A 13,468-nucleotide genomic window follows, 5' to 3' on the forward strand; every position below is an offset into this window, starting at 1 on the left:
TAACTAGTGGAAGCTTGAAGAAGGTTGCTATTTTCAGCATTAATGAACCGCCGGGTCCCCAAACTAGTATGTAATAAAAGCAGTCTATTTCAATTTCAGTTGCCTATACAGATTTTTTTTTTGAGCCATTGCCATAAGGGAACATTACCGGAAGAGGATCTGCTCTCCTCCCAAACCATCCAGTTCCAAAAATGCCCTGCATTCGGAAGCTGCTGCAAGAAGGATTTCTCCTTGTATGGAATGCATATGCAGGACAAAGTGCAGAGTCTTTGGATTTTTTTTTGCAACTGTGAGAAAACAGAGCTGAAGGCCCTTCTGCCTTCTGTTTATGTACTTCTCTGAGTAGTGAAGTAGAAATTTGCACACTGATGTAGAAATGTGAAAATGGAAGGTATGGATTCACTCATTCCTGCCTCCCCTATTTGTCAAATGCCTGTAAGAGAGGATGTAAGGTAGGCTATAGCTATGTGCCAGGACTGTCAAGGCTTGTCTGTGGTTCCTTTAGAAGTTGTGTTTGAAGAGGGGGCCCTGGTGGCACAGTGGGTTAAACCGCTGGGCTGCTAAATTTGCTAACCGAAAGGTCACAGGTTTGAATCTGGGGAGAAAGGTGAGTTCCCGCTGTTAGCCCCAGCTTCTGCCAACCTAGCAGTTTGAAAACATGCAAATGTGAGTAGATCAATAGGTACCACTCTGGTGGGAAGGTAATGGCGTTCCATGTAGTCATACTGGCCACATGACCTTGGAGGTGTCTACGGACAACGCCAGCTCTTCAGCTTAGAAATGGAGATGAGCACCAACCCCTAGAGTCGGACAAGGCCTTAATATCAGGGAAAAACCTTTACCTTTACCTTGAAGAGGGGATTTTAGTAAATGCAAACAAGGATGTGGAAAGCAGTTGTGATTCCTTCTTCCCACAACCATTATAGATTAGCAGCCGCATATCATCTGTCTTGTAATCATTCATTGAAGGTGGTGAACCACAGTGGCTAAAATATATTGACGAATCCTCAGGTTTGATTCCGGCTTCTGTCATGCAGCCATGAGGTGCTTAGCCTCCAACATTTCACAGATGAAAACTGGGTCATATGTGGTTAAGCAAACTCAGCATGTGGTCAAGATAGGAAGAGAGGGAAACTGTGATATTTCAAAAGAAGCTGAAAGTGTGTGAGAACAGAGGATTAATTGGAACTGTGCTTGCTAAATCAGAACAGGTAGAAGGATATGTAGGTGGTCTATGGCAAGCTGATTTCTCTTATGAACTGCGCTACCTCCATTTGCATTTGGGTCACAATTGTCTTATCTCACAATGGGGAGGGACTACTTGGGGTTCTCCAAATATTGTTGGGCTGAATTCTCATCAGCTCCAGCCAGCATAACTATCTAGAGTAGTGTTTCTCAACCTTTCTAATGTCACGACCCCTTGATACAGTTTCTCATGTTGTGGTGAGCCCCAACCATAACATTATTTTCGTTGCTACTTCATAACTGAATGTTATGAGTTGTAATGTAAATATCTGATAGGCAGGATGTATTTTAATTCACTGGACAAAATTTGGCACAAATACCTGATATGCCCAAATTTGAATACTGGTGGGGTTGGGGGAGGGGTATTGATTTTGTCATTTGGGAGTTGTAGTTGCTTGGACTTATAGTTACCCTACAATTAAAGAGCATCGTGAACTCCACCAATGATAGAATTGAACCAAACTTGGCACACAGAATTCCCATGACCAACAGAAAATACTGGAAGGATTTGGTGGGCATTGATTTGAGTTTTGGAGTTGTAGTTCACTTACATCCTGAGAGCACTGTGGACTCAAACTATGATAGAGCTGGACCAAACTTGGCAGAAATACTTTGTTTTGCCCAAATGTGAACACTGGTGGAATTTGGAGAAAATAGATCTTGACATTTGGGAGTTGTAGTTGCTGGGATTTATAGATCGCCTACAATCAAAGAGCACTCTGAACCTCACCAATGATAGAATTAGGCCAAGCTTCCCACACAAAACCCCCATGGCTTGAAGGGACTCGCTGGCACAAGCCTCCCTCCAGCCTTGCACACTCTCCCTCACAAACACATGCGCACCACGCTGCCATGCGCTGAGCACTCCTGCTCTCCCCTCCCCACTTGGAGTCTCAGAAACAGCCCTCCCCTTGGCTGAGAGGCCAGGTGAGAGGCTGGCAAATCACAGTGAAGGAGGGCTTTTTGTGGGAACTGGATGATTTACCATCTGTTTCAAAAAAAGGAAGAGGACAGGCTGAGAGATCTTAAGCCTTCTCTGCCAAAGGGGTTCCCAAGATCATCAGAAATATATGTTTTCTGATGGTCTTTGGTGACCCCTCTGAAACCCCCTCGAGACCCCCCAGAGGTCCCAACTCTCAGCTTGAGAAACGCTGATCTAGAGGGCTACAAGTTACCCATCATTGCTTTACACGGTTGCTACTGTAATAATTATAGTTAGTTGAGCAAATGCAGGTGAAGTGTTATGAAGATTATGCAAATGTGAAGTATTGTTACTTCATTTTAAAGGCTGCTTCATTATTGTACAGAAACAGCTCTTCTCGTTTTATGAAGAGGGAGGGAAGCACCTGTGCATAAAGCATAATTGCCCAATCTAGAAGCTCGCCTATTAAATCTCCTGAATTTTCCTTTTATTAATATGAATGCAGCCTCAGCAGTATGGGATTTGGCTGATTATTTCTTCCTACAAAGGAACGGGGCTCTACAAAAGAGCAGGTGAAACGCAAGAGGCAAACGCCATTTAGGTTCAATTATAATGCAATGAATAATGCATTCCCAGGGTGTTTCAAATATCTTTGTCAGGAGAATTGCCCAGATTGACAACATATAATCACCTCCACCACTCTTGCATTAATCACCAGCCATGAAATCTTTAAGAAACATACTGTACCTTTGTTATTACAAAATATTCTTGTGACAAATACACTACATACATACATATACTTGTTTATGATCCAAACATGTAAGCCTATAGGCTATCTGCCTATGAAGGTCTTTATCTTAAAAACATATTAATGGTTCTCAGTATAAAGTCTCAGTATGAGATCCTATTTGATTTGCATGGAGGTCCAGGAAGTTTGTGGGGGTGGCCGTGACAGCTGACAACTAGTTAGTGGTGGATGCTTTCACTATCCATTTGGGTCAACAGATGGAGCTGCCCTTGGATATAGTCCAGCTGCCATTATGCATCTTGCAGAGAATGGTAGTGCAGAGAGGTACTGAATACCTCCTTCTGCAAACTTGGAAAAGTTAAGTTACAGTAGCAGTGTAGTGATTTCAGCGCTAGACTAAGGCTGGATCTACATTGCCATATAATTCAGTTTGTGAAGCCAGATCATCTGCTTTGCATTAGATTATATGAGTCTATACTACCATATAATCCAGTTCAAAGCAGATAATGGATTCAAAAACTGAACTATATGGCAGTGTAGATGGGAACTAAGGGCCCTTCCACACAGCCATATAACTCAGAATATCAAGGCAGAAAATCCTACAATATGTGCTTTGAACTGGGCCCCCTTCCACACAGCTGAATAAAATCCCACATTTTCTGCTTTGAAGAGGAATATGTAACAGTGTGGACTCAGAAAACCCATTTCAAAGCAGATACTGTGGGATTTTCTGCCTTTTGGGTTATATGGGTGTGTGGAAGGGCCCTCAGTTATCTGAGTCCACACTGCCATATATTCCAGTTCAAAGCAGATAATGTGGGATTTTATTAGCAATGTGGAAGGGACTTAAGACTCTGGAGATCATGAGGAGACATGGTAAGCCATGTATAAATATGTGAGAGGAAATCATAGGGAGGAGGGAGCAGGCTTGTTTTCTGCTGCCCTGGAGACTAGGACACAATGAAAAAATGGCTTCAAACTACAGGAAAGGAGATTCCACCTGAACACGAGGAAGAACTTCCTGACTGTGGGAGGTGTTCAGCAGTGGAACTCTCTGCCCCGGAGTGTGGTGGAGGCTCCTTCTTTGGAGGACTTTAAACAGAGGCTGGAGGGCCATCTGTCAGGGGTGCTTTGAATGTGATTTTCCTGCTTCTTGGCAGGGGGTTGGACTGCATGGCCCACGAGGTCTTTTCCAACTCTATGATTCTATGATTTTATGACTGGGTCTATGTTGCTCCCTGTCACTGCAACATATGGCCACAGAGCCATATGTTGACCGTCATTGGGCACTTTTGCTAAGCTCAAGGAGAAGGAGGATCAGCAGTGGTGACAAGACACAGGGCCAAAGTCTAACTGGACTGTCCGGCCTCTACCTCACCACCTTTGAAAGAAAGATACGAAGTGTGTGGCAACTGACGGGGCTAGATCAAAGTATTACTACTCTGGACTGGCCCTGGATTTCATGGTGCATGTAGATGTGGCTCTCAGAGGAGGAAATTTCCACAGTTACTCTTGTCTTAAGCTGCCTCCCCCATCAGAAGACTTAGTATTGAAATACATTGAGCATTTTTGTGTATTCCACCTCTTCATATATCATATTATTATTATTATTATTATTATTATTATTATTATTATATTATTATAACTTTATTTGTACCCCGCTAGCATCTCCCAAGGGATTCGATGCGGCTTACAACAGGCTGGAGCTCAACACAATACAACAATACAATACATAGCAAATAAAACAGTTAAAGCAGAAAACAATAGCAACAGCAATACAACAGGACATTATTAAAAACTGAGCCGGCCAGAGTAGGGTACAGGATTAAAAAGTGCTGAGGTGTCGGAGGGATATGGGATTAAAATATAAGTGCAGTGTGCGGTGAGGGTGATCTTGACTCTACTAAGGTGCTTCTGGGCTTTAGTAGCGGGGTTCCTAATCTGAGAAGGCACGTTGGAACAGCCAGGTTTTCAGGTTCTTTCTGAAAACCGCCAAAGTAGGGGCCTGTCTGAGATCTTTCGGGAGGGCATTCCAGAGGTGGGGGGCCACCACAGAGAAGGCCCTGTCCCGCGTCCCCACCAAACGCGCCCGCGATGCGGGCGGGATCACGAGCAGGGCCTCTCCTGATGATCGGAGTGAACGTGTGGGTTCATAGACTGTGATGCGGTCACGCAGGTAGGGTGGTCCCAAACCGTTCAGGGCTTTGTAGGCAAGCACCTGCACCTTAAATTGGGCTCGGAAAATAAACGGCAGCCAGTGGAGCTCTTAAACAGAAGGGTTGACCTCTCTCTGTAATGGGCCCCCGTTAGCATCCTGGCTGCTGCCCGTTGGACCAATTGGAATTTCCGAGCCATTTTCAAGGGCAGCCCCACGTAGAGCGCATTGCAGTAATCCAGTCTAGAGGTGACTAAGGCATAGACCACCCCGGCCAGATCAGCCTTAGCGAGGTACGGGTGCAGCTGGCGCACAAGTCTCAGTTGTGCAAAAGCCCTCCCAGCCACCGCCGACGCCTGAGCTTCAATCGTGAGCGATGAGTCCAGGAGGACTCCCAAGCTGCGGACCTATAGCTTCAGGGGGAGTGTAACCCCGTCCAACACAGGTTGCCACCCTATACGCCGGTCTGGTTTGCGATCGACCAGGAGGACCTCTGTCTTGTCGGGATTGATCTTCAACTTGTTCGTCCTCATCCAGATGGACACAGCGGCCAGGCACTCGTCTAGCACCCGAGAGGCCTCCTTGGAATTAGGTGGAAAAGAGTAGTAGAGTTGTGTGTCATCTGCGTAGAGATGGCACCCAACTCCAACACTCCGGATGACCTCTCCCAGCGGTTTCATGTAGATGTTAAAAAGCATGGGAGATAAAATAGAGCCTTGCGGGACCCCACAGGTCAAAGGCCAGGGGTCCGAGCAGGCATCTCCCAGCTTCACCATCTGGGTTCGTCCCTCCAGGAAGGACCGGAGCCACGACAGAACCGTGCCCCCAAGACCCATCCCAGAGAGCCGACCCAGAAGGATACCATGATCGATGGTATCGAAAGCCGCTGAGATGTCCAAGAGGACCAGCAGGGTTACACTCCCCCTGTCCAGCCCTCTACGGAGGTCATCCACCAAGGCGACCAAGGCTGTCTCGGTGCCATGACCAGGCCTGAAACCAGACTGTGCCCGATCTAGGTAATTGATGTCATCCAGGAAGCCCTGGAGCTGGAGGGCGACCACCCGCTCCAGCACCTTACCCAAAAAAGGAAGGTTGGAAATCGGTCTGTAATTGTTCAGCACCGTAGAGTCAAGGGACGACTTTTTGAGGAGTGGGCGAACCACAGCCTGTTTCAAGTTAGATGGAAAAATCCCTTGCTCCAACAATGCGTTAATGATCAACACAAACCAATCAACCAACCCCTCCTTGGCAGATTTAATAAGCCAGGATGGGCAAGGGTCTAGAGCCGAAGTGGTCGCCCTCACAGCCCCAAGAACCTCCTCCACGGTCTCAGGAAGAACAAGCCGAAAAGAATCCCACAAAATTGGACAAGCAGATGCCTCAGTCACCTCCTCTGGCACTGCGATGAAATTGGAGTCGAGCTCAAGACGTATCTGGGCAACCTTGCCTGCAAAATGGTGTGCGAAATCGCAACACCAAGCTGCTGGGTCGTCAGAGATCTCGTCCACCACAGGTGGGTGAAGGAGCTCCCCAACTGGTTTGATGGAGGCCCCCGGGGTGCAATGGGTTAAACACTTCTGGCAGTAGACTGAAGATCAACAGGTTGCAGGTTTGTATCCGGGGAGAGCGCAGATGAGCTCCCTCTGTCAGCTTCAGCTCCCCATGCAGAGACATGTGAGAAGCCTCCCACAAGGATGGTAAAACATCAAAACATCCAGGTGTGCCCTGGGCAATGTACTTGCAGATGGCCAATTCTCTCACACCGGAAGCGACTTGCAGTTTCTCAAGTTGCTCCTGACACACACACACACACACACACACACATACACACAAAAGCTGGTCTCATTTGGCAGATATTCCAGTTTTCCAGCCGTTTTTAAATTGGGCCAGTTTTACTTTCCTCCTTTGCCCTTAGGTTACTTCATTACAATGGATGGAAATGGTTTTAAGATTGAGAGGTTAGTTAAATCTATAGGCATTATCATGGCAAATATGAAATGGATGCTATTTCAGAGTAATTACACTAAGACATGGAGTGAAATTAAGAAGGATCTATTGCAGTGGGATAAATTGAAGTTATTTCTCCTCCAAAGGCCACTCTTTCTCCAGAAGGTGGCAGCACAGTTCAAAAATTCCCCTGTCATCGCCCCTCCTTCCTTTGCAGATCTTAGATGGGCTTGCAAAGCAAGCTTAGCGTTATTAAAGTATTATTGTTACTTTTAGGTGTTTTCTGTTTTGGATCAACTAATCCAGGTTGGTTTTCTCATTCTTTTGATGATATGCACAGGGTGCCTCTACTTGCAAGAGCCATTTGTTGCAAACCATATAGTGAGAACCTGGGTGGATTTGAAGATTACTGCCAGTGCTTTGGGTGCAACTCACATCCTTCATGTACCTGAGCCCTGCATTCTCTGGACTTAGCAGATGTCCCCAAATCCTTCAGCCAGCTGGGTCTGTGCTTCTATTTCCCTGCAACCTATACCAAATGATATCCCTCCTTACTTCCCCTGTGTTCATTTTCTTTGATTGTATTCCTGGATGGGGTGGCATCCATTTATATAGATTTTTTGAAGTCATTTGGTTCAAAAACACCCTGTAAGGCCTCTTCTACACTGCCATACACCATTCAGATTATCAGTTTTGAATGGGATTATATTTATTTATTTATTTATTTATTTATGATATTTCTATCTCGCCTTTCTTAAAATCGAAGGTGACTCAAGGCGGCCTACAACCAGGCAGCCATTCAATGCCTTAACAATATACACTTAAAAACATTTAAAACAAAATTAAAAACCATATAAAGAGCTTTGAGTATATGGCAGTGTAAACTCATAAAATCCAGTTCAAAGCAGATACTGTGGATAATCTGCTTTGATAATCTGGATTATATGGCAGTGCAGAAGAGGCTTCCAGACAGGCCCAAATGTGGGACTTGTCTCACTTTTACCTGAGGCATCCAAATGATGCTTTAGGTAAACGCAAATAAATCCAGAGAAAACCGGGATTTCCCAGTTTGGATTGCTGTGAGATTTCTGGGCTGTATGGCCATGTGCCAGAAGCTTCTGGAACATGGCCATACAGCCCAGAAAATTCACAGCAACTCAGTGATTCCAGCCATGAAAGCCCTTGACAACACGTTTCCCAGTTTGCTCCGGTCTGGGTCTTTCCAGGTGAGGGCTTCACAGTCCAGGAGTCAATCCCCACAGCCATCTCGGTTCTTTGGGAATGCCCGCCCCCAGCCCCTCACCCCCCCCCCAAAGTTACCCAAGGAGCCTGCTGGCATTGCAGCCCCCTCTGAAGAGTCCTCTTGACACACAAAAATGACATGACCCAAGCACAAATCTAAAAGTGGAGGGAAAACGACTTTAAAAATTTCGCAAAGACTTGAACAGTCATATTGTGAATCCTTAGGTTTGTCCACATTCAAAGAGGACACATCATCTCCCCAGACACTCTTCCAAGGGCCCTTCCACACAGCCCTATAGCACAGAATATTGAGGCAGAAAATCCCACAATATCTGCTTTGAACTGGGATATCTGAGTCCACACTCAGATAATGTCGGATTTTCTGCCTTAATATTCTGGGATATAGGGCTATGTGGAAGGACCTCCAGTGTCCAAGGCTAGAAAAAAAATAGCTATTGGCTACAGTGCCTAAAATCCCCAGCTACTATGGCCAGTGAGTGTACTAGCGGATTCTTGAAACTGTAGTACCCCCAAATTGTTTTTCAAGACTGTGCTCCTAACATGATTTGTGAAGGAATGACGGACAGAGGGCTGCCCCCTGCCCTTAGCCCCACCCCCCACTGCCCACCACTTATATGGAAAGCACCATCCGCCCAAGTCTATCTTTACTAGAGAAGCTAAGTCACTCCAGTCATACGCTCTGCTCTTCTCAGCTTGGTTCAAGGAATGTGACACATCAGACAGCAGCTGGTACTTGAGAGGAGGAGGAGGAGGAGGAGAGGGGAAGACTGCGCAGAGGGTGGGGCTCATTTGCCCTGAGGTCCCTCAAAAGCATGGTTGTGAGGGGGGAGTCTGTGGTTTGAAGATCTATTAAGAATTAGTAAAAATTTCTGGAGCTACAGGTTTGGGAAGCAGGTGGTGAGAGGCAAACTGAGAAGGCTGAACTCTCTGCAAAGTGTCTGACTCCCTGCCTTGATGTGTTGGGATGGGCTGGCTGCAACCTGAGACCAGCCTAAAAATAGTCTCCTGCCTGGCAGAGGAATGACCTTCTGGGACTTTGTCCGGCTTGGGTGGGCAGGCACCTGGAGCCACGTCAATGCCCCCTGGCAGGTACCCAGCAGCCAGGGGGTCATGCGCACGCACGCACACACAGAGGGTGAACATCAAGCAAGGGGAACGGCTGCTGGGGGCTTGGCTGGGCCCTACGGGACTGGTAAGATCACTGAGTCCTAGGCGAGGGGCTCGGATGGAATAGGGCTGCAAGAATCCAGGAGACGAGTGTGAGAGCAACCTAAGTTCTCTGGTGCCCAAGAAGCCATGCAGAAAAACCTGGGAGAAAGCAACCGGAGTCGGGCCAATGAAGAGTCTGGGGGGACAGGAGGACGAGGCCTGGGGAGAGCCCCACCAAGCCCGGCCATCCCTCCAAAGAGAGCCAAAGTCACAGCGGAACAAGAAGGGCCTGCTGAGGCCCCAGTGTTCTTGCAGGAACTGAAGGATGTAGCGGTGAGCATTGGCCACGATGCCCTGCTGAAGGTGGTTGTCATCGGGAACCCCCGGCCACACCTGAGCTGGTACAAGGAGAATGTACTGATTGACCCCACCAAGGAGAAAGACAAGGAAGAGGAGGATGAGGATGAATATGGCTGCCTTCGGATCTGCAACAGTAAAGTGGATGATGCTGGGATCTACAGGTGTGTGGCCAAGAACCGCCATGGTGAGGCAGCCAGCAGTGCCACAGTGACAGTCACAGACATGGAAGGTATGGGTAAATTGTGTGTGTGTTGGGGGGATTGGGCAGGCGCCATGACAGAGCAGATATTCTGTGGGCATGTGCATTTCTTGTATAGCAAACTCTATGCCAGAAACTACCAATGGAGTCCTTGGATAGGAACAATAACCACTGTTCTTTCCTAAGTCTTCAGATTCCAATTATGTCTAAGTGTCTGTCCGCACTGTATAGTTATAGCAGTTTGATCCCATTGTAACTGCCATGGCTCCGTTCTATAGAATACTGGGTTGTTTGACGAGAAACTTCAATTTATGCATTCCCCTGAACTGTAGCACCAGAGCTTTCCAAGCTCCTCCCCAAATTAGAAACTGAGGATTCCATAGGAGGGAACCATGGCGGTTAAAGTGGTATCACAGTGCTTTGATAGTATAGTGTAAAGATGCACCCTAGGACTTGGCAGAATCAAATAAAATCCAAGATTCTGCTGCGGATGAGATCCCCTTGTCCTACCAGTGTGTAGCCCTTAGAATGGTAAAATAATGACAAAATGCCTCTGAATGTGTCGAGTTCATTTCTCACAACAGTCAGCAAACATATGCAGCATTAGTTGAAGATTTCTAGTTACAAATTATTGGTTCTGAAGCTAGCTTGAACCCTTGGATTTTTGTCCTGAAACCAATTGCTGTCACTGAGCACATCTTTGTCGCGAGTAAAAACATGATGGGGCGTAACAGGGGTTTCTGTGGGTTGTAATGGAGGCTGGTTTACATGTATAGGTAAAGAAAGTTTCTTTCTGGACTATAAATCCCAGAATTCCATTCAAAGTGACAGATTCTGGTATCTGCAGACCAATGTAACTTTCTCCATCTCTACACTGGTCCCCCACAAATGTGGGAATTTTTGTATTGTCGAAGGCTTTCATGGCTGGAATCACTGGGTTGCTGTGGGCTTTTCGGGCTATATGACCATGTTCTGGGATTTTTTTGTTTGTCCAGAACTTGGAATGGGGATGAGGTCATCCATGGTGGGATGGGCAACTAGAAGCCGAATATTTATTATTCCAGAATTATGGCCTGTTTTTTGAATCGGCGTACAGTTTTCAATGGATAGGGTGTGAATTAACCACAAAGAATAGTATCTATGTACATGTCCAAAATGACACCCTAATATCATTGAATTGCCACAGCCTTCCCTCATAAACCTTGGATTTGGCCAAAAGGATTCAAACCCTGGTAGTGGGAATATTCCATTTTGCAATTAGGCACTCCCTACCCGTCATCAGAGTCCTTTGAAATCTGACAAGAGGATTACATGTGTGGCACAGATAGCACCAAAGAGCATGTTTTCCTGCAACAGACACCTGGCAGACATTAGGGGCCCTGGGGCCGAGGCACATCCTATCCACCCCTCACATGAGCACAGCAATCCTTACCATCTGAAAGATGAGCCCTTTCAGGAAATTAAACTGCCTCGCCCCCAGCCACATAGGTCAGCTCTCTCACTATCCTCTGAATCATTTTCCCCTCCCTCTTGTTCCTTGCTTAGACTTAAAGGCGATCTGTAGTTAGTGGCTGGGCCAAGTGATGAAAACTGCTCAACCAACCAAGAGATCCTTGGTTACCTTCAGAACTGCTTTTATTACAGGCATGGGGATGTGGCAGTGATTTGAGGCTCTATCACACAAAATTGTTATAGTGCCACCATCCCACTTTAACTTCCATGGCAACATCCTGTGGACCTAGAGTTTGTAGTTTAACAAGGACCAAAAGTTCTCTGGCTGAGAATCTTGCCTGCCCTTCAATAAACTGCAGTTACCAGAATTCCATAGGATATTGCTACAGGAGTTAAGGAGGGATTGTATATAAGTGCATTATGATTGTAGCAGTGCAATAATGACAGTGAATTAATGTGGTTGACAAATGGACAGGTCTGGGACTATGATTTGAATTTGCATGATTTTAACTGTGGTTTTAATACTTGACTTTTTTAATTGTTTGGATTTTAATTATATTTATTTTTGGATTGATATCGAATTGCTGCCTGTTGTGGGGCTGCCCTGAATCCCCTTTGGGGTGAGAAGGGCAGGGTACAAATGTGGGAAATAAATAATTAAATTGTGATAGGGTAATGTGGGGCCATAGGTCAGGAATGTCTAGCAGCAGCAAAGATGTAAATATCCCATTTTCTGCATTATTCCTCTGTAATATCTGCCCAAAATTCAGTTTATTGCATCCAAACGCAGACAAGACTTTGGTTCTGATACTTTTTTTACTATTATTATGTGTGTACTATACTGATGAGCATGGCCTCATGTAAGCCGCACCGATGGAGCGGGGTACAAATAAAGTTATTATTATTATTATTATTATTATTATTATTATTATTATTATTATTAAAGGAAGATACTGCTAGGTGTTGTTTTCTGTCTCACATGACTACAAGGCAAAATAAACCATTTTGGGGAAACATCTGTTAAAGATGGAAGAAACTTTCAGATTCATCTCTCTCTATTTTGGCATATTGGGGAGAGAGACCACTGGCAATTTTGTGGCCTCATTGTACCCCAGTTCCCTCCAAGGCGGGACCCTCTGCATGTATATTGCAAATGCAATTTAGCATCGACCTCGGGATTATGTTTCTCTAAGTATGATCCAATCTCAGAGATAAATAGTGGCGGATGTTTTATCATCCTTCAGAATGGCATCTACTTTGTCAGGGAGGTGAAGGTCATATCCTGTATCGATATAAATAGGTCTGGGCTGATTTCTTCCACCTTCTTGCTGGCATCATAGTAGATTTGTGAAAGTTGGTTGCAACTGCAGTTTCATGGAAGTTGCTTATGCATCTACTCGCTGACCTATAGAGAGAGTTTCCAGGGCCATTTGTGATGTAGCCCATCCTTGGAGGATTTCAGAGCCTTACAGCTAATGAATCTAGGTTCAGATCTTCAAGCTTTTCCTAATTAGGAATAGTAAAAGATGGGAATGTGGTTTCTTCTGGTCTTTTTGCATGACTCCAAGGAGATTCAAGGGGCCCTAGCAGGGCTCACCGATGCTTAAAGTGCCTCTCCAGCACCCTCGGACTTTTGGGTATGGCTGCGTCAAGAGAGTCTATGGAACCCCTGGTGGCGCAATGGGTTAAATACTTGTGCTGACAGGTTGGAGGTTCGGATCTGGGGAAAACATGGACGAGCTTCCTCTGTCAGCTCCAGCTCCCCATGCAGGGACATGAGAGAAGCCCCCCACAAGGCTGGTAAAACATCTAAAACATCTGGGCATCCCCTGGACAACATCCTTGCAGATGGCCAGTTCTCTCACACCAGAAGTAACTTGCAGTTTCTCAAGTCGCTTCTGATAAGCAAATAATAATAATAATAATAATAATAATAATAATAATAATGCCAAAACAAAAAGGAGAGTCTATGAGGTAACCAGCCATTTTGATTTTACCATCATGTGCTGGAGCATGTAATTGACTCCA

At 45.8% G+C, this 13,468-nt stretch overlaps 1 protein-coding gene across 3 annotated transcripts in view; it reads left to right on the top strand.

Moving 5' to 3' along the window:
- The first annotated feature begins 9,078 nt into the window (after positions 1–9,078).
- Positions 9,079–13,468, top strand: part of SPEG (striated muscle enriched protein kinase) — a 148,172-nt gene continuing 143,782 nt past the window's right edge. For 2 of the 3 annotated variants that reach the window (XM_060772894.2, XM_060772903.2), the window contains exon 1: positions 9,080–10,018. In XM_060772894.2, coding sequence (XP_060628877.2) covers positions 9,577–10,018 — 442 coding nt within the window. In that variant the 5' untranslated portion in view covers positions 9,080–9,576. Of the gene's footprint in view, positions 10,019–13,468 lie in introns of all 3 variants that reach the window. The other variant, XM_067460842.1, reaches the window with a different exon arrangement.

The sequence above is a fragment of the Anolis sagrei genome, chromosome 1 (assembly GCF_037176765.1).
Source record: "Anolis sagrei isolate rAnoSag1 chromosome 1, rAnoSag1.mat, whole genome shotgun sequence".
NCBI lineage: Eukaryota > Metazoa > Chordata > Lepidosauria > Squamata > Dactyloidae > Anolis > Anolis sagrei.